The sequence below is a fragment of the Mesoplodon densirostris genome, chromosome 6 (assembly GCF_025265405.1).
Source record: "Mesoplodon densirostris isolate mMesDen1 chromosome 6, mMesDen1 primary haplotype, whole genome shotgun sequence".
In the NCBI taxonomy this organism is placed as follows: domain Eukaryota; kingdom Metazoa; phylum Chordata; class Mammalia; order Artiodactyla; family Ziphiidae; genus Mesoplodon; species Mesoplodon densirostris.
This window is the reverse complement of record NC_082666.1, coordinates 123,080,845-123,099,413: the sequence shown is the minus strand read 5'-3', so window position 1 is coordinate 123,099,413 and position 18,569 is coordinate 123,080,845. Positions and strand designations below refer to the sequence as shown.

Below are 18,569 nucleotides of genomic sequence, written 5' to 3'. Positions count from 1 at the left end.
GCTTTTCAGATACAGATTTTTAAGTCCTACTCCTCTTATCCTTTTTCCTATCTCACCATACCCAGACACAGCAGTTTGTAAAATGTCCATACTTGTTCTAGCCTTCCACAATGGACTCTATTTTTAGCACAAAAAATACAGCCCCCACCCCAAAATTTGTATTTTACTTAGTATTCATTAACAACAAAAAGACAGAAACCTACAATGCACTGTGTAGTGTCCTTTAAAATAATTTGTATTATTAATCAATGATTTTTCAGATTTACACAGGAATCCTATTTGGGAAACACTGTTGATTCTGTCCATAGAAAAATATTACATAGATTCACATAACCCGACCCAACCACTGCAATTTCCAGTGGTTTCTCCTTCCACTGAGCTTTTGTAGAGTTTAGTGTCTAGAAAGGCTCGCCTGGTTAAATGATGCCTTATCTCAAATCACAAAGAAGCACATGGAAACCTGCATGGAAGACACATGTGGATATAAATAAGAACTGAAAGAGATTTAAGATTTAATCCATAAGTGAACTGAAATGGGATTTGCTTCCAAATAATACTGAGAAGGATGGGGAGGAGAAGTACCTGAGAAACACAACTGGTGATGAACTGAGAACTGTTGAAGCTGGGTGTTGGGTATATGGGGCTTCATTATTCTGCTTCAGCTTGTACTTTAAAAATTCCCCTCTATAAAAAGTAAAATGATTTAGCCTCTAAGAAGTGAACTGGGACTTCCCTGGTGGCACAGAGGTTAAGAATCCGCCAGCCAGTGCAGGGGACATGGGTTCGAGCCCTGGTCCGGGAAGATCCCACATGCCACGGAGCAACTAAGCCCGTTTGCCACAACTACTGAGTCCGTTCGCCACAACTACTGAGCCCGCGTGTCTACCGCCCGTGCTCTGCAACAAGAGAAGCCACCGCAATGAGAAGCCCGCACACTGCAACGAAGAGTAGCCCCTGCTCGCCGCAACTAGAGAAAGCCCACGTACAGCAATGAAGACCCAACGCAGCCAAAATTTTTTTTTTAAAGTGAACCGCCAAAATTACTAAGAGCAAACACACTTCCTGGGACATTTACTTCCAAAGCAGAAACTACGTAAATGGTGTAATTACATATTATTTGTGTCAAAGAGCAGTATCTGAAGTGCTATTTGAAATAACTTAGTTACCTATGTAAATTAAAACCAAACCAAGATTAGAAGCCAACATGTGACATGAGTAAACATATGACCTCCATCTAGGGTGCTCTAAGTTACAAGCTTTAAATCATTATTTCTATTTATTTTTCTCTTAGTAAGAAGAGAGGGGAATGCAGTTTATGTGCAAAGAGAGGGGGTAGGTGGTACAGATTTCAATGGACTTGTTAGGGAGAGCTTTGACAACCAGAAAAATTGGCACCGAAGAGGAAGCAAACATTTATGTTGTCAGCTAGTGGTAGCATTCTGGGGAACGCATTTCCAATAATTGGATACAATGGGTGATAAGGCCTAAGGTGGATGAGGGCAGCACTTAATACTGTCTACTGGGTCACCCCCGAAGTCACCTGAATTTACATTCTGCCAAGTGCTAAAGAATGGTGAGGTCTAGGTGCTAAAATCTGATTTTATTAACACCGAGGGGATGAGAAAATGAGAGGTTTTCCCCAATCCTTGTGCCAGCCTCAAAAAACTTTTAATCTAAATTTTTACAGACTATGGCTACCCAGAACAGCTGGACGTACCCCTCAAGCACTCTAATGCTTCTCTTTAGACCCAAATCCACAGGGACAAACCAGGTCACACTAACTCATGTGAAAAAAATTTAGAAGAACAAAAGAAATGACCCACTTCTTAACCTGTCATAAGGGACTTTAACTTCTGGTAGAGTCATTATATAATTCTAACCCTCACTTAATAATGTTTCCTGAACAAACAAAACAGTATAAGAAGCATCTTCTTACAGCCATAAGGCTCGCTGGGAAGAAGGCAATGAGTCAACTCCGGTTTGTGTCCTTCCTGGATGAGGATCAAGTAAGAGGAGCGCTCTCCTAGAGAGTATCCTGGAATGGGGGCCGTCCTTTGACAGAGTGTTTTGTATTTACAGTTTGAAATACTCTTTGGAGAGTTAGGCACACTTAAAAAGGAAGAGGAAAGGAAATTAATATTTACCAAGCACTCACTATGTACACTAGGAATCATCACATTCACTCCTCACAGCCGCACTGTAACACAGATATTACCATCTCCAGTTTGCAGATGAGGGAAACTTGATTCAGTGTTAGTAACCTGCCCAAGGCGACTAAGCCAAGAAGTGGCAGAAACAGGATCTGACCCAAACACAATGGTAAAGCTCATTCTTTTCACTACAAACTGTGTGGACTAAAAGAAGTGGACACCTGAGGATCTCTTTCAAAGAATTTGAAAACTAAAAGACAATAAAAAAGGGAAGACAAAAAAGAAGAGTTTACATTCTACATAGGGAAAAAATATTTCCAAATGTCTATTTGCGGAGATCTCTTAACAACTACTCCTCTTTGAAAAGGGGAAAGCATCCTACAGGCTATGTGTACATACTGGGCATATGAAAAGAAAAAATTTACACTTACCATTGGTAGACAATAAAAACTGAGCAGCATTTTTCTGGGGTAACCACCTAATTTTGTTGATCTTTTCTTCTATTTCTAAACTTTTCAAGTAGTCAAACTCTGGTTCATGGCTCTGAAAGGTGCTGTAAACATTATATTCTCCTCTGCTATGAGACTGGATTTTGTTCTAAAATGGAAACAAAAATATTTGGACCAGTTGAGAAATATTTCAAATTAATCAAACATATAATCAATTCCAACAGACCCTGAATCTTATATACGTTATATTGTTTTTTATATTTAAAGGCTTTCAAGGAATAAATATAAATGCTTAAAAGAAAAAAAAAGGAAACGCTAAATAAAGCCTAGTAATTAGGCCCAATTCATAAGGAAAAGCGTTATTAAAATACGGATCATTTTGCTGATTACTTTACTTTTATCTATGACATAGTACAGAGGACTACTGAGCACACATAACAAAAAGTAAAGATTAAATAAGAAAAGCTCATCAGGAACAGCTGGCTGAGGCACACCTTCTTTCTCTGCCCACTGTTTTAAGGATCAGTTCTCTATCATTACTTAACATGATGTATTGTCCTCTTCCTTTCCCCTTCTCATGCCTGCCTTTAGGTCAATTCACTGCTGAAAAACTCTTTAAGAGAACAGCTCTCATAAATGCAACAGCACATCTGACTCCGACCTCCCCCACCCAACACCACAGTTACAGGGCTCTATTACCCACTGAGCCCACATTCAGCAATACCCAGCAGGCCTCACGCCATCAACAACTGCGCACCTTCCTTGAATTATCTTTCTTGTATTATGAGCCTAGCACATACCAACGATTTATTTCACTTAGTATCAGTGTGAGTGAATATAACTTAAGCTATTGGATAAAGAGTCTACCTGTGAACTTCTTCAGTTAACACTACCTTAGCAAAAATGAGAATTATAACCATGTTCAGAATTTTACCTTTTAATCCATCATCACATAATCTCACATAATCACACATCAAAAAACCTTTCCACCAAAAACATTAAATGTCTAGTTCAAAAAACCAATGGAAAAATAGTTTAAAAGAAAGATATTATTTATAATCAACTATTTTAAGTAAAAGTGAATTAGCAAATGAAATGTTTAAGATTACTTGATAATAAGAATGACCTGTTAGTCATTATTATTATTTCTCCTTATAAAAAGAAAACTTTATTGAGTCATCATCTTGTAAGTGTATGTTCTGGGTTGTTTTGTTCCAGTAGCTTGATTATCTGGATTGATCATTCATGGTTACAGTTGTATGTGGGTCCTCTGACTGTAGTATCAATCATTACTGAGTGGGTTTGCCAATACTGAGAATGCAGAGCATACCACAGAACAAAATCCACACTGGGGATACGGAAAGGGTAAAAATCAAACTCAGAACCTTGGTCTCATTACCATACTCTTACACCAAATCTGATAACTAACCCATTTAATGTGTACACGCTAATATCTCACCAGAAGAAATTCCGTAAGTCTTCCATTGAAAGTTACTCAGTCTCTAAACGTTTGTCATGTTACTCTCCAAAAAAAGCTACAATATAATGCAGTGTTTTTAACTTAAGCAAGAGACTACAGTACTATGTACACTAGGTCCCAGAGGTACACAGAAATTTAATAACACAGAATCTCTGCCTTCCGGTAACTTGTGTGTGTGAAACTTTAGTCAAAAATAGAAATTAAGGTCCATATAATTCAGGTAAGCAAAACAAAGAGCCCAGGTAAGCAGGGCCAAGGTATATGCAGAGACTAGGTCTATCAGGGTCTGTATTTGATGATAAGGAAAAGAAAAGCACAACCATATAAAAATATTTTCTACAACAGAAAAATAACATCATCCTTAAGACTCAAGAATAACTACATGGGTCTAAACATGATCTATTACATGATTCAGAAACAAAATCATTGGAGGTGTTTGGCCGTCTCAGTGGATTGCAAGAAGCACTGTTTCTTTCCGACAGGAAAAAAAATATATATATATATATATATGTATATATATATACACACACACACACCACACAAGGAGAAAGTTACAGCTGACAAGTTAAAGATACATGAGGCATGTGCACTCTCTCCTGAAACTATGCTAAAATTACAGTGAATTTTTAAAGACAATGGATAAGAACAAAACAATAACAGCAGAGATGACAGCAGCAGTGACAAATGAAAGAGGTCATAAAACAGATGCCATAAAACAATGACCGACTTAACGAACTGCAGAGAGCCGGACCCTAGCAGACGGTGCGATTTTCCCTAAAACATGGGGAGGGATGTTTACATTATAATGGTCACGACAGCACTGTTCTCGGCATGAACTAAGTACACTGAGCAAACGAAAAAAAGGAACATAATCCCAAGTCCTCAACACTGTGCCATTCGAACAAGAACGCATCAAAGTCAAAGAAGGCTATTTTTGTTTTAAAAACTCTCCTGCAATCAGAGAGAATCATGATACATTCCAGAATGCTTCATATTTGGGTTTTTCTTGCACAGCTTTCCAGAATCTATTTTCTTAACCACACAATCTATTTATGTGAAATCTTCTTAATGAATTTAGAAGCGCTTCATCCCAACACCCGTAATAGTATCTGGCATATAACAGGCATTCAATAAAAATTTTCTAAATGAACAAAAACACAGTCCACAAAAACAAAATCACATACTTCAACATGGACACAAAACAGAAGCCACAAATACATAAAGGATACTATATCATGATCAAGTTTTAAAGCCACAATGAGGACAGTGTGGTGCTCACACGAGAACTGACAAATATACCAATGGAATAGAACAGATGGCCCAGAAACAGGCCTGAATTTGGACAAAAGTGGCACTGCTGAGCCAGGATGGTCTTCTCACTAAATAGTTTTTGGTTAATTGGCTATTCATATATAATAAAACAAACCCTGACCCTTACTATACCTCAAGCCACTCATGTAAACTGATTCCAGGTGAATCAGAAATATAAATGTGAATATGTCTAGTACAACACTGTCCAAGCGAGCTTTCCGCAAATAGTCTGTATCTGTGCTGTCCAATATGGTAGCCACCAGCCACATCTGGTTACTGAGCACCTGAAATGTAGCTACTGTGACTAAGGAAGTGAACTTTAAATTTTACTTAATTTTAATTAATTAAAATTTAAATAGCCAAAGGGATCTACTAACTACCATACCAGAGAGCACAGATCTAAAAGATAACAGAAATGTAGATCTTCCTGGACCTTGGGGTAGAGAAGTATTTCTTATACAGGACAGAAAAAGCAGTTAAGTCTAGAGAAAACATTGATAAACTGAATTATATTAATATTAATAACCTCTATTTGTCCAAAGATACCATTCAGAAAAAATGAAAAGGTAAGTCACAGAATGGAAGATAGATACTTCCAACAAATACAACTGACAAAGGGTTCATATATTCAAAAAGTGCAAAAAGCCTACAAATCAATAAGAAAAATGACAGACAACCCAGCAGAAAACAAGTGCAAGAGATTTTAGTAGGCACTTCACAAAAGATGATATCCAATGGCCAATAAACACATAAAAAGATGCTGAACCTTGGCGTTAATCAAGAAAAGTACAAATTAAAACCACCGTAAGATACCCTCATAACCTCTGAATGTTTAAATTTTTAAATTACTGACAATACAAAGCACTGGCAAAGATGTGGCACAGTCAGAATTTTCATATATTGTTCATGAGAATAAAATTGGCAAAACCACTTTTTACTGTGTTGTCTACCAAAACTAAATGCCTACCCCCCCATGACATGATAATTTCATGCATGACAATGTGCACCAAAAAATCTGATCAAGAGTGTTCGCAGCAGCATTATTAAGCCATGAACTGAAACAACCAAAATGTCTGCATCTATTTATAACAGAATGGACAAATTGTGGTACAGTTTTACAAAAGAACATTATATAGCAATGAAAGTGAGCAAATTATTACACAAACATAAACTGAGCAAAAAGGCCAGACATAAAATACCAACTGTAGATTCGACTTATAAAACGTTCTATAACTACAAGCCAAACTAAGTGTTAGAAGACAGGCTTACAAGGGGAGGAAAGAGAAAGGAATGACTGGGAAGGGGAATGAGAAGGGTTAAAGGAAGGATGGGAAGTTCTGTGTGTGATAATACACTAGTGTTTTGTGCACTTTTCTGTGTATCTTTCAATAGAGCTTTTTAAAAAAACAGCATATAAACTGTGCAGCCACTTTGAAAACGGTATGGGCGTTCCTCAAAAAAATAAAAAATAGGGTTTCACTGGTGACACAGTGTTTAAGAATTCACCTGCCAATGCAGGGGACATAGGTTCAAGCCCTGGTCCGGGAAGATCCCACATGCTGTGGTGCAACTAAGCCCGTGTGCCACAACTCCTGAGCCTGCGCTCTAGAGCCCGCGAGCCACAACCACTGAAGCCCATGAGCCTAGAGCCCATGCTCCACAACAAGAGAAGCCACCGCAATGAGAAGGCCGCGCACCGCAACGAAGAGTAGCCCCTGCTCGCTGCAAGTAGAGAAAAGCCCGCGCGCAGCAACGAAGACCCAGTACAGCCAAAAATAAATAAATTTATTTTTTTTTTTTAAAAAAAGGGGACTTCCCTAGCGTTCCAGTGGTTAAGACTCCACGTTTCCACTGCAGGGGGCACAGGTTTGATCCCCTGTCAGGGAACTAAGATCCTGCATGCCACGAGGCACAGATGGGAAAAAAAAAAAAAAAAAAGAACTACCATATGATCCAGCAATCTGGTATACATCCAAAATAATTGAAAACAGAATCTCAAATGAGATTATTCACAATAGCTAAGAAGTGGAAACAACCTAAATGTCCATCGACTGATAAATGAATAAAGAAAATGTGGTGTGTGTGTGTATAATATACATTTAATGGAATATTATTCAGCCTTAAAAAAAAGGAACTCCTGTCATAGGCTACAACAAGGATGAACCTTAAGGACATTATGCCAAGTGAAATAAGCCAGTCAAAAATGACAAATACTGCATAATTCCACTTATACGGGGAATCTAAAGTAGTCGACCTCATAGAAACAGAAAGGAGAATGGTGACTGCCAGGGACTGGAGGGAGGAAGGAAGTTGCTGTTCGGTGGGTACAGAGGTTCAGCTATGCAGAACTGGGGGATTCTGTTGCATAACAATGTATATGTGGTTGGCAAAATTGTATTGTACGCATGGATATTTTGCCACAATTAAATAACAAACAGCACACAAAAACAAAATACAAATTATAAGAACACATTCAAATGGTTATCTATGAAGGAGAGGTGCATGGGAGAATGGGAGCACATTATGCAAATAAAAGTTAATGTACGTGTGACTACACACGTGCGTGCACGTGTTTGTTTACTTAAAGAAAGGGCCTCACCATGATCTATAATGGTAGTGTCATGAACTCAAGTATGCTCCTGAGGTTCAGACAAGCCAAAACAGAATATAAAACAGCAGTAAAATCCAATGATGTTTGAGCCAAACAAACATTTGGAAAGAGAATTAGAACTTCATTTCTTACACAAAAATAAATTCCAGAGGGAACAATTAAATATTTAAAAGTAAATAAAAGCAGCCAAAAGAAAGTACAATGGCAACTTTCTATAGAATTCTGAAGTGAAAAAGAGCTTCTACGTATAAAAATGAAAGCAAAGAGCAGAGAAAGGTGGACGTCTGTCTGACTAGGTAAGAATATTTAAAGGTTAAAAAAAAGTATACTGGGGAGAAAAGTGCATCTTAAGACAACAGGTTACTATCTTTCATGTGTAAAAGGTCCTTAAAAATAAGTAGGAAAAATATTAACACCCTCCTCTGAAAGATGAAAAGGTCATTTACCTAAAAAATGATCAGCAAATATATGTATAACTACTCATCATCATTAGTATTCAAAATTAAGGAATAATGTTTTGCCTTTAAACTGATGAAGAATAAAAAAACATGATAATGACCCCTGTTTTAATGATGAGAATATGGACAAAGTCATATAAAGTATATGAGAGAAGTATAAATTTACACAACTTTTCTGGAGGATAATTTATCCGTACTTATTGAAAGCCTTAAAAAGGTACTCAACAATTCCACTTCAAAGTATAACCTAATGAAAAACAATGATGAAAAGATGTATGAACAACTTAATGCATAAACAACCTAAGTAAATTATTCTTTGTGGAAATGATACACAGTTTTCATATTTTCCACGATAAACATATTAAGAATAATCAAGAGTTAAAAATGACTTCTTTGGGCCTCCCTGGTGGCGCAGTGGTTAAGAGTCCGCCTGCCGATGCAGGGGATACGGGTTCGTGCCCCGGTCTGGGAGGATCCCATATGCCGCGGAGCGGCTGGGCCCGTGAGCCATGGCCGCTGGGCCTGCGCATCCGGAGCCTGTGCTCCGCAACGGGAGAGGCCACAACAGTGAGAGGCCCGCATACCGCAAAAAGAAAAAAAAGAAAAAAAAAAAAAAAAAAAAAAAAAATGACTTCTTTGAAGGAACATCACTTGACGTTCTATAACAGCTAATTCTAAATATATAAAAAACTGCCTTGTGTTTTTACTAACTTCCTCTGCCTTAAATGAAACTCTGTGAAAATACAGAAAATATTTACTTTGCTCCTAGACCAAAACACAAAAAATTTTAGAAAACATTACATGTATTTTCGTTTGATCACATAAAAATGAGAAAAAAAATGATTTTTTTTTTCTTTTTTTTGGCGATACGCAGGCCTCTCACTGTTGTGGCCTCTCCCGTTGCGGAGCACAGGCTCTGGACGCGCAGGCTCAGCGGCCACGGCTCACGGGCCCAGCTGCTCTGCGGCATGTGGGATCTTCCCGGACCAGGGCACGAACTCGTGTCCCCTGCATCAGCAGGCGGACTCTCAACCACTGCGCCACCAGGGAAGCCCAAAAAAAGGACATTTTTTAAGCTTCCACATAGAACACTATGAAAACTTAGTTACCGTTTTTTAATGCTCCTTTAATCCTATTACTTGTTAGAGACAACCATTTGTTTTATATTTCAAAATGTAGTTGACCCTTGAACAACATGGGAGTCATGGGCGCCAAGTCTCTCTGCACAGTGGTAAGTCCACGTATAGCTCGTACTTAGCCCTCTGTATTGTGGCTCCACAGCTGTGGATTCAACCAACCATGAATTGTGTAGTACTGCAGCATTTACTATTGAAAATAATCCATGTGTAAGTGGACCCACGCAGTTCGAATCTGTGTTATTCAAGCGACACCTACAGTTAGTTTAAAGAGTTTTTGAGTCTTGTCAAACAGCAATTCAGGGACAGTGACAGAAATGGTACAAAACAAAATCAATTCATATCAGATAACAAACCACTATCAATGCACTCAGCAACCTAGGGGAGTTTTCTAGAATAAAGCAAAATACAAGATGGTGTAAACATAAAACAGACAAAAAATTTTCAAACTTTTTCCAAGCTCATCACAGTGATGGTAGTTGAAATACTTGAAGATTTTACAGGATCCTATTCAATTATATCCAATAGTAATAAGCTAATGCTCATTCACTGAGTGCTTATTATGTACTATGCTAATCAATATGTAATCTAGAAGAATGTCAGTCATAATTTCCTATTTATAAAACTACAACATAGGGCTTCCCTGGTGGCGCAGTGGTTGAGAGTCCGCCTGCCGATGCAGGGGACACAGGTTCGTGCCTCGGTCCGGGAAGATCCCACATGCCGTGGAGCGGCTGGGCCCGTGAGCCATGGCCGCTGAGCCTGCGCGTCCGGAGCCTGTGCTCCGCAACGGGAAAGGCCACAACAGTGAGAGGCCCGCATACCGCAAAAAAAAAAAAACAAACTACAACGTAGTGGGAGAGATAAAAAGGATACCTGGTTGCATCAATTAGAAAATCAAATCAAGTGGTATTATTCTTTACCTATGATATTCAAATAAAATTTAAAGAAAATGTGTTACGTTACAATTAATATACAGTTGACCCTTGAACAACGCGGGTTTGAACTGTGCAGGACCGCTCTTACATGGATATTTTTCAATAGCAAATATGACAGTACCACAGGTCAGCAGATGTGGAGGGCTGACCATAAATTACATAGGGATTAACCCCATGTAGTTCAAGGGTTAACTGTAATGCTTTAAAATGTTATAAAATCTAAAAGAGTTAATGTGATATTATTCAGATTATCTAACTACCCAGAATAATTTATTTCTAAACCATGACACAGAGTAAGAGCAGGGCATAGAGCAAATAATTTTAATTACTGGGAATATTAAGAAGTAAACTGAAACTAGAAATCTGGATAATAGATGGCTGAACAAGAGGGGTGGCTGGATGAACGAGTGAATACAAACGAGGACTAGAACCCAGGTCTTTAAACTCTCAGGTCTTTCAAACTCGTTCCAACTTTTCTCTCGCTAAGCCTCTACAGAGAAAACATCATACCTTAATGGCTACTATTAAGAAGTCTGATAAGTACTTTTCTCATTATTATAAAGTTAATGAAACTGATTTTCTTGTGTGATTTACACCATTTAGGCTCATTACTTAGAGGAGTAAGATTTTTTTTCATTGTGGATATTCATCCCAATTTATACAGAATTAGCTTTTTTTTTTTACCCACGACTAGCTGTGTGATCTTAGAGGAAACATTTATCTTCGCTAAATCTCAATTCATTTATAAATCTGTAATAAATTGAGGCATAGTAAGTGAGCATAACATCTTCGTTATTTTACTGTGAAGATTAATAAGATTTAGGGAGCTTGGCAGAGGGTCTGGCATATAAACTGTTGTTGCTATACCCATGTCAGAATGGGAAAAGCAATGGACAGGGAATCGGGATATGAAGGTTCCAGAGCAAGGGTTCACTTCTCTGTTAACTGTATGACTCTCCACGAGTAAACCTGCTGTCTGAGCCCCCCAGTTTCTTTATTGGTAAAAAGAGATTGCATTACCAGAGGTTACAAATTTGGGGCCCACAGACTACTCAACACCCAAGGGTCCATGGGATTTTATAAACTCGGATGTGGTAGAAATTTACATGTTATTTTTACTAATCTCTAGCTGAAATTCAGCATTTCTTTCAATTATGGATGTAGCAGCAGGCCACAGTGTTAGCAATACCACGACTTTGTCACTATAGAAATGACATGTTTTAAAATCACACTTCAGCTGTTAGTCACAAAAAAACACAGATTGCTCAAAAATAAGTGTTTTTAATAAATTGAAAAATATATTTCAATAGTTTCCTTCACAATCCTATGTACTTTATGCACTTAAAACATTCTTGAGAAGTCCACAGACGTTACCAGGCTACTGAAGGAAGCTACGGCACAGAAAGGATTAAGAACCCCGCAAACCCTATAAATTTTAGCTCTGAATTTCTATGAACACAACATAGACATAAAAAGTTCAAAAGAGGCAAAACAAATTCACAGTTAGTTCGGGATAGGGGGTAGTAGTGACAGGACAGAGAGGCTTCTGGAGTGCCAGTAATATCCCATTTCTTGACCCAGATGATAGTTACACAAATGTATTTGTTGTGAAAATCCATAGAACTGTACACATATAATTCTATGCATTTTTCTATATGCATGATCTATCTTGGAAAAACAGTTTAAACATATTTTTAGATAAGATAGCCTTGAAGCTGTATTTTGGAGCTTTTATCATTATCCTGGTATTGGAATGAAGTCAATTTTAATTTTAATTTTCTATCAGGTTAAGTCCCCAAAGGAGTTTATTAAAAGTAAGTAAAAGTAAGTAAGTAAGTAAAGTGAGTGAGTGAGTGAGTAAATAAATAAATAGATAGATAGATAGAGGAAAAGTGATAGTGTCTCTGGCTTCCAGAAATTCTGATTTGGTGGTTTTGAAGTGCAATCTAGGAATCTGCATTTTAACATTCTGGTTAAAATTTTTAGGTGGCTAGGTGCACTTATAGGTGATTCTAACATTTTGTACTCTGAAAGCACAACCTTAGATTAAAAAAATGAATGAAAAATGAAGACAGGTAAAGCCAAGCCTGGTAGCTTAGAAAAGGAAGCTTATTTTATAGATATTTTGATTTGGAAGAAACCACAGTGGTAGTATTTTCTTGAAGTTCTCCTATTCTTTCCACAATACTCCTGACAGATGGGCATCCAATTCTTGCGTACTTATTTCCATACACAAAATAAACTAATCTCTTCTTCCACATGAATCCCTAAGTTACAAGGCTCTTCGTCGTCTCTTCTTCTCCTGGCTTTACAGCCTTAGTCCCTCCCACCATTCCTCCCCAATGTTTCTAAACCTGCTATTCTGCTTGGCGCACAGTAAGTGCTATGTTAAGTGAACGGGGCCACATCACTCTAAAACAGTAGGATCTGTCCCTCCACCTAAACAACAGACTAAACCAAGCCCTTTGTATAAACGACATTGAATTCCGTTAAACCACATCTTGATTTTGAGTCCCATTCCAGTCCTTCTAAATAATTCAGAAAGGGAATACAAACATAGTAACAATACTATCCATCTTTTGAGATAAGCACACGAAGCTTTCTTCTATACTCTGTTAAGGAGTTTTGGGAATACCACATTAAGAACAAAAAAATGAGAAAGAAATCCTAGAAAGTAACCAGCAGTCATAGAAAACAGAAAACAAACGCTGCATAACAATCCAGAAAGAAATCAGAAAGGAACCACCTCTCTGCTCACTTTTCTCCTTAACTGTCCCTTAAAAATATCAACCCTCCCCCAACACTTTAGCTTCTCATGTGTATCAAAAAGCCTCAGAGGAATGTGAAGAAGTTCTGAGCAATCCAAAGCCAACAGGAAACCAACTACTTCAACAACTGCTGATCACCTAATATGAGCACCCATAGAAACAAAGAACCCTTAAAAACTACAGAACACCGCAACTTAACAGCTGCATGGAATCTCCCTCCAAATTATCATTATCAGAAGGAATGTATTGCACCATCCACTTTGTTGTCCAAAGCCATTATATACAAGCTGTGAACACTAGTAAGATGGGTCAGTTATTTCAGGACATGCTATAAAGAACACTGGATTAGACTCAAAGTTTTGGACTCTGACCATGTGATGCACATGATGCCTAAAGTCGATTTACCCTTGTGCCTCAAGTTCCCTACACGCCCTGCTTCTATCACAAAGATTCTGTCAAATAGAAAACCATTCAAACGTGTTAGTTATAAAAATACTATTAAATAACAGCAGAAAATGTTACAGGAACACCAGGCTGAAATATACTCAAACTGAATGAAGACCCTGTTTATTGACCACCCAGTTTCTCTGCCTGGGAAACAGATGGACAGGCAGCAAAGTGTGCCCGACAAGATGACAGGAAGAGGACCTGCCACACCTGAAGGGTAAAAGTGAGACAGAAAGGTGGGTTAAAGATGTCAGAGTTTGATGTGCAAGGTTCACTGCTGCTACAGTATGATCTTTTCTTCTTAATTAAGGGCAATAAAAAAAAGTGAGTGGAAATATGTACATCTCCAGTCAAGTGAATTTTAGCAAGGAACGCTGACCCTGTAGACACAACAGTTCAAACATCACTGTGTTTTGCAAGGAGAGCTAGCAACACCATCAGGGCCTAAGAAATGCTCACTTGTTCAGTGCCCGTGTACCTTGGAATGTATGTATAACAGCTGTGGTTGTTAGAAAAAGCTGGATTAAAATGTAGAGATCCAAGGTCTAATCCCAGCGCTTTGCTATTAAACTAAGCAATATAACTTTGTTATGTAAACTTCTGCTAAGATTTACCTAAACATTAGGAAAAGACTATCTCGAAGTTCTCTTCCAGTTTTTAAACTGTAACACTATTTTACAGACCTATAGCTATGAACTCATAAAATCTAACCTAAATATGTTAGGCATTGATATAAATGTAAGGTACACACATTTATAATCAACGACATAGATGCTGAATGTCCTGAAGACAGCATTATACTAGAAGCTCCAGTATAAGACAGGGCTTAAAAATGTGTAAAATATATTAGATAAAATGCATCAGATTAATATTAACAAGATCAAGTTTCAAGAGGGAAAGCCAGTAATTATCATCTTTGTTATTTAATCTATCCTTTAAAAAATACACTGATATTTATATTAAGTAATTTTCAAAAGACACGCTACTAATCTGAGTTTCTAGATAATTAATTTTTGTCTTTAACTCTTTTTTTTTTTTTTTTTTTTGCAGTACGCGGGCCTCTCACTGTTGTGGAGCACAAGCTCCGGATGCGCAGGCTCAGCGGCCATGGCTCAAGGGCCCAGCCGCTCCGCAGCACGTGGGATCTTCCCGGACCAGGGCACGAACCCGCGTCCCCTGCATCGGCAGGCGGACTCTCAACCACTGCGCCACCAGGGGAGCCCTGTCTTTAACTCTTAAATGCAGTTAAGAATGACAGACAACTTACACTTTTAAAGAACACAAAGCCCCCATGTGAAATGTAGGCTCTCTCAGAAACCCTCAATGTAAATCCCTTCAAGATGGAAGTGCTTAGGAAACAAACTTAATTTTAAATGCTTTTCTCCAAACACCCTTCTTTAAAACAAAAGTGTAGACTGCCATTAATTTTCAGTTAAAAAAAAAATACACGGAAGGGCCGAAAACGCCTACGGGAAAGCCAGCTCTAAATGCTGAATAACAAAATTAACACTCACATTTTGGTTACCTAACATGAAAGACATCAGAGCGCACTGAGAGAGAACATGTTGGAAGTTCTGGGTTCTGGTTGTTAGCTCTGCCACAAAGAAATCAAGTGATCTCTTAATAGCCTGGCTTTCTCATTTGTAAATAAAGGGAAAGGGTAATGACCTGTAAGGTTCCATTTCGACTCTTAAGTATTTCAAAATTCTTATGGTCACGTTTTTAGCTGCTTGAAAACAGGAACAGAAAACTGATTTTGCCCCCCTTCCCACAAGATCATTCTCTGTCAAGAAAAGCTTGAGTCTTATTTTCATATTTTCTTCCAACCAGAAAAAATAATAAATAAAAGGAGACATATTTAGTGTTTGTGCATCTTCGAATCAGACACTATTAATCATTTCTTTTAAAATTAAATTACCTACCTCACTGGGTGTTGTGAGGATTAATTCATTAGTGTTTGTAAAGCACTTTGAGATCCTCAGGTCAAAGGCGCTATAGAAGTGCAAAGTAGTAGTATTATTACTAGATTCTTGCTTATTTAAGGAATTTCACAATCCTTTAAAAGCTAACTCTGTGTTATGATTTAGACATCTATTTGTAAAACCCTGCATTTTATCCACATTACTTTTAACTCTTCTTGAATATCTTACAGATAGACAGGGGCAGAATGTTTGGAAACAAATGATAAAGGTTTAACTTTGATCTACAAATGGAGGGAGAGACTAAGGGAAAATCCATTGTGACAAATTTTGTTCAGCATAAAATTTTAGTGAGAAATCTTGTCAACCAGATTTAGAAGTGTGCCTAAGTTGTACCCAAAACAAAACCAAACCCTACTTTAATCACAGATTCTGCAATGAGAAATTCCTTTCTCCAAAGAGAAAGGGAAACGATTTTCAAATCAACTCCACTTTAAGAGGGGTACTGAGCTTATAAATTACGTTACATGCGTATACATGCAACTGTCATTTAAAACCTTTATACTTAAATCACAGTAATAGTATTAGTATAAACTGATGTCAAAATAATTGAGCAGCTTTTTCTTTAAACTACGCTCCCACCCCCAATTACACAAAGCAAACTATGCACTGAAAAAGATGTCAAAGCAATTTTGCTTTATGGAATTTTAAGAGGAAAAAAAAGAGGGCCAAGGCTTTAAAACCAGTTAAAATCTTTTATTCCACACTTCCCACCCCTTTCTCTAACCAAATCTTCTCACAATTAAATCAAAACAACACACACACGTACACATACACACACAGAGAGCTAAGAGAACCAGAGCCGTCTATACATTGGATACTCTGCTCGATAAACACACTTCTTTACAAATCTGCCCAACATCCTCTGATGAGATTCTCCAGCATAAGCTCCAGTCCCAAGAGCAAACTGAAATTTAGATATTAAACTTTAGATACTTACCTCCTGCTCCTGTTGAAAGATGACGACTCTACCACCTTTATCTCCAGTTGCTAGTAATTCTCCAGAATGATTAAATTCTACTGTAGAAATTATATCTGCTGTATAATTGAAACAAAAATGAAAAAAAAAAACCATTAGTTCTTCTTTCCCAACTCACTACAGAGTTTCTTAATGAGAACTTAGCATGTTTTTCCTAATACATTCCAAGTCTATATATCAACCTGCCATCAGAAATAAAGTAAATCTAAAGTTCTTTCATGAATATTTTGGTTCATCCAGAAGAAAAAAAACTCCCCGGAGTAAACCAGTGACACTATTTTAACAAACAGGAACACAACAAATAATAAAAACACTAGTGCTTTATTAATATTTCACTAAATTCATGAATGTAAAGAAATCAACAACTTGTGAAACATTCTATGACAGCACCATTAAACATTAATATCGGTAATTATTGTGCTAATTTTCTTTCTGATATACTTTTGATAAGCTACTTTATGCAAACCCAAAGATGGTCTATAAAATTAAGACAGATATAAATAAAATGGGGAAATTTTTAAAATGTAAAAATAATTAATTGCAGGTGGAAATTTAACAATCATAAATATGTAAATTCAAATTATGGCTTCTTAAACAAATGTTTGCAAATAGAACACACTTATACCAGCAATGCTTTGTGCTATGCACCTTCAACATGCACAGCTCTTCTTGTGGCTCCCAAACACAGCAGGGGCTACTAGAATCAGTCATGTTACACCCAAAGTCGGTGCTAACTTCACAGTCAAGTTCAAATAAAATTATCAGGGTTTTTTCCTTGCTTTTTGACACCAGAGCCATTTTCCTAAAGAAAAAAATCTAAGTTACAGAATTGGGCATTAAGATAAAGCAATTAAATTATACAATTCACCATTTTTACAAGCATTATGCCAAATTAGGAAAGACCCCATCATATGCATGTTATATAAACAATCAAACTTTTACTACAGGAGAAGGGTCATTTTCTTGCCTATATTATTAGCTAACTGTAAGAATTTTAAAATGTGACTTTATATAGTAAAGAACACTGTATACTTTAAATTTTAACACTTACTGACCAATGTATTGTATCATATCAATAACCTGTCCAGCACAGCATTTTACCATTTTCATTTTAGTGATTTTTCCAAGTTCAGCTTGATTTTAGAAAGCTTTCTTTGCTTCCTCCATTGTCTAGGTCCAAGGCACCTTACCTTTTTGGAACTCTCTGAGAACCTACTGAAAGTTCACATGCTGTCCCAAGAAACTGTACATATTTAAGTACACACAAAAATTTGCATATAATTTCAAAAGGTTTGGACAGCATCCCACCTCCAGGTTAAAACCTTTAGCCCAGACAACTCACCGTGGCCGGTGGTGTCAGGAGGAAAGAATAAATCTAGTGTTTACACTACATGCATATGCAACACCACGGGGTAAAAGTGAATATACTGTACTATTCTGTAAAGCCCAACGTAAATAAATACTTAAAAGCCACTCTATTAGGTGCTCTGTACTGTAGTTACTTCTGTAGTAAATATAATAAAGGATTAAAAACACACAGAGTCCCTGCACTTAAAGCACATTATAGTATAGTTACAGAGAGAAAGTAAGTAGGAGCTAACAATATCAGCACACATAGTTACAACTGATTTGAAGGCTAGATTCTAAAATCAGGGACTAAGGTAAAAGCCATACACAGTAAAAATTATCTTTAAATTCAAATCCCTCAGACAGGCACCACTTTGGAGATGAAAACTGTTTCTCTTGTTCTTTTAAGTCCAACTCAGCCAATTTTCCCTACAGCATTGATAGTTTGTGATTTCTTTGGCTAACTCATCAAATGAACTAGTTAATTTGAATATAAAGTCATGCTTCACCAAAAAC

At 37.3% G+C, this 18,569-nt stretch overlaps 1 protein-coding gene across 2 annotated transcripts in view; it reads right to left on the bottom strand.

Annotated features, from left to right (window-relative positions):
- Nucleotides 1-18,569, bottom strand: part of PPP2R2A (protein phosphatase 2 regulatory subunit Balpha) — an 85,093-nt gene that overhangs the window by 14,498 nt on the left and 52,026 nt on the right. Inside the window, exons 3-4 of one of the 2 annotated variants that reach the window (XM_060102586.1) lie at nucleotides 16,668-16,765; nucleotides 2,582-2,747 (exon numbers count right to left, since the gene is read on the bottom strand). In XM_060102586.1, coding sequence (XP_059958569.1) covers nucleotides 2,582-2,747; nucleotides 16,668-16,765 — 264 coding nt within the window. The remainder of the gene's footprint in view (nucleotides 1-2,581; nucleotides 2,748-16,667; nucleotides 16,766-18,569) is intronic. The other variant, XM_060102587.1, reaches the window with a different exon arrangement.